Source organism: Austrofundulus limnaeus, unplaced genomic scaffold (genome assembly GCF_001266775.1).
Source record: "Austrofundulus limnaeus strain Quisiro unplaced genomic scaffold, Austrofundulus_limnaeus-1.0 Scaffold2940, whole genome shotgun sequence".
Lineage (NCBI taxonomy): Eukaryota > Metazoa > Chordata > Actinopteri > Cyprinodontiformes > Rivulidae > Austrofundulus > Austrofundulus limnaeus.
The window spans coordinates 9,121-11,067 of record NW_013955342.1 but is presented as its reverse complement, the minus strand read 5'-3'; the positions used below and the strand labels follow the sequence as shown (position 1 = coordinate 11,067).

At 38.0% G+C, this 1,947-nt stretch overlaps 1 protein-coding gene across 1 annotated transcript in view; it reads left to right on the top strand.

Moving 5' to 3' along the window:
• The window catches only part of LOC106511570 (protein NLRC3), a gene marked incomplete at both ends in the record, with an annotated part of 7,718 nt that continues 5,771 nt past the window's right edge, over positions 1-1,947 (top strand). The window contains 1 exon segment of the mRNA XM_014000328.1: positions 1-148. Coding sequence (XP_013855782.1) covers positions 1-148 — 148 coding nt within the window.

Below are 1,947 nucleotides of genomic sequence, written 5' to 3'. Positions count from 1 at the left end.
AACTGTCTCCTGCTCAGTGGTCAGCTCTGGTCTTCATCTTACTGTCATCAGAAAAAGATCTGGATTTGTTTGATCTGAAGAAATATTCAGCTTCAGAGAAGGTTCTTCTAAGGCTGCTGCCAGTGATCAAAGCCTCCAACAAAGCTCTGTAAGTACAGATACAGTTTCAAACTAGACATGGGTTTTTACAATGTAAAAACAAGTGTGCATTGCCACATAGCATGTCATTGCAGCATGGCTTTGCCTGCAGCATTGGACTTTCAGAATGAGCTTTGACCAGGATCAAATGTGTTTTCTATACCAGCTTGTGCCTGTCACGTGAACAGGTGTTTAGAATTAAGGTAATTGAGTGACAATATGAATTTCGAAGAGATTTTTTATTAAAGTTGCATTAGCTGGGTTTTGAACCCTGATCTCCCACATGAAAGTCCATGATATGGACCTATGGACCAGTGGAGCTGTGGAAGAAGGTGGTGGTAGGGGATGGTTTGTATGTGTGCAGAAGGAGACCGCATTACTAATATAATTATTGACACTAAACTGCATAATATTACAACAGTAGAGCAGTATTAAGACAATAATATAGTAAAACATCCAAATACAATCATATTAGTACTGTAAACACTGAACAATTGAGATGAAATATTATTAAAGAGTGGAGCAGTACCAAGTTGAGTCCAGCATGGGGCAGTATTGGACCATTACAAGGCCCATTTGACTCCCATTATATGAATTTTGGAATTAAGTTTAAACATTATTATTTCAAAAACTACAAGTTGTACAGACACCAGAAGTCATCATTTGGCACATGACCTTTACAGATAGAAATTACAATGGCAGCTTTAGGACAAAGTATGCAGGAGGAGAAGCGTGGTGACGTGGAAGAAGACGGAATAAGATGAATAATAACTAGACATGGGTTTTTACGATGTAAAAACAAATGTGCATTGCCACGCAGCATGTCATTGCAGCATGGCTTTGCCTGCAGCATTGGACTAGAAGAATGAGCTTTGACTAGGATCAAATGTGTTTTCTATACCAGGTTGTGCCTGTCACGTCAGCTGGTGTTTTTAATTAAGGTAATTGAGTGACAAGATGATGTTGGAAGAGATTTTTAGTTAAAGTTGCATTAGCTGGGTTTTGAATCCTGATCTCCCACATGAAAGTCCATGACATAGACCATTAGACCAATGGAGTTGTGGCAGAAGGTGGTGGCAGGAGTTGGTTTGTATGTGTGCAAAAAGAGGCCACATTGCCAATACAATTATTGACACAAAAAATGCATATTATTACAACAATAGAGCAGAATTAAGACAACATTATTGTAAAACATCAAAATACAATCAAATTAGTATTGTAAACACTGAACTATTGAGATTAAATACAAAAAACCTTTGTTGCAGTACCGAGTTGAGTACAGCTGGGGGCAGTATTGAACCATTACAAGGCCCCATTGACTCTCATTATATGAATTCGGAATAAAGTTTAAACATTAATATTTCAAAAACTTCAAGTTGTACAGGTACCAAAAGGTATAGCAATCATTTGGCACAGGACCTTTACAGATAGAAATTACAATGACAGCTGTAGGACAATGTATGCAGGAGCATTGGACTTTCAGAATGAACTTTGACCAAGTTCAAATGTGTTTTCTATACCAGCTTGTGCCTGTAATGTCAGCAGGTGTTTGTAATTAAGGTAATTGTGTGACAACATGAAGTTTGCAGAGATTTCTGTTGAAGTAGCAGTAGCTGGATTTGAACACTGATCTCCCGCATGAAAGCCCACAGTGCTCATCATGAGACTATAGGAGATGTGGCATAGGACAATCCCAGGGATTGGATTGTACGTGTACAGAAAAAGTTTAAATTGCCAATGCAATTATTGACACTTGTGCAATATATTACAGCAATAGGACAACATAAAGACAGTATTACAGTAAAACAT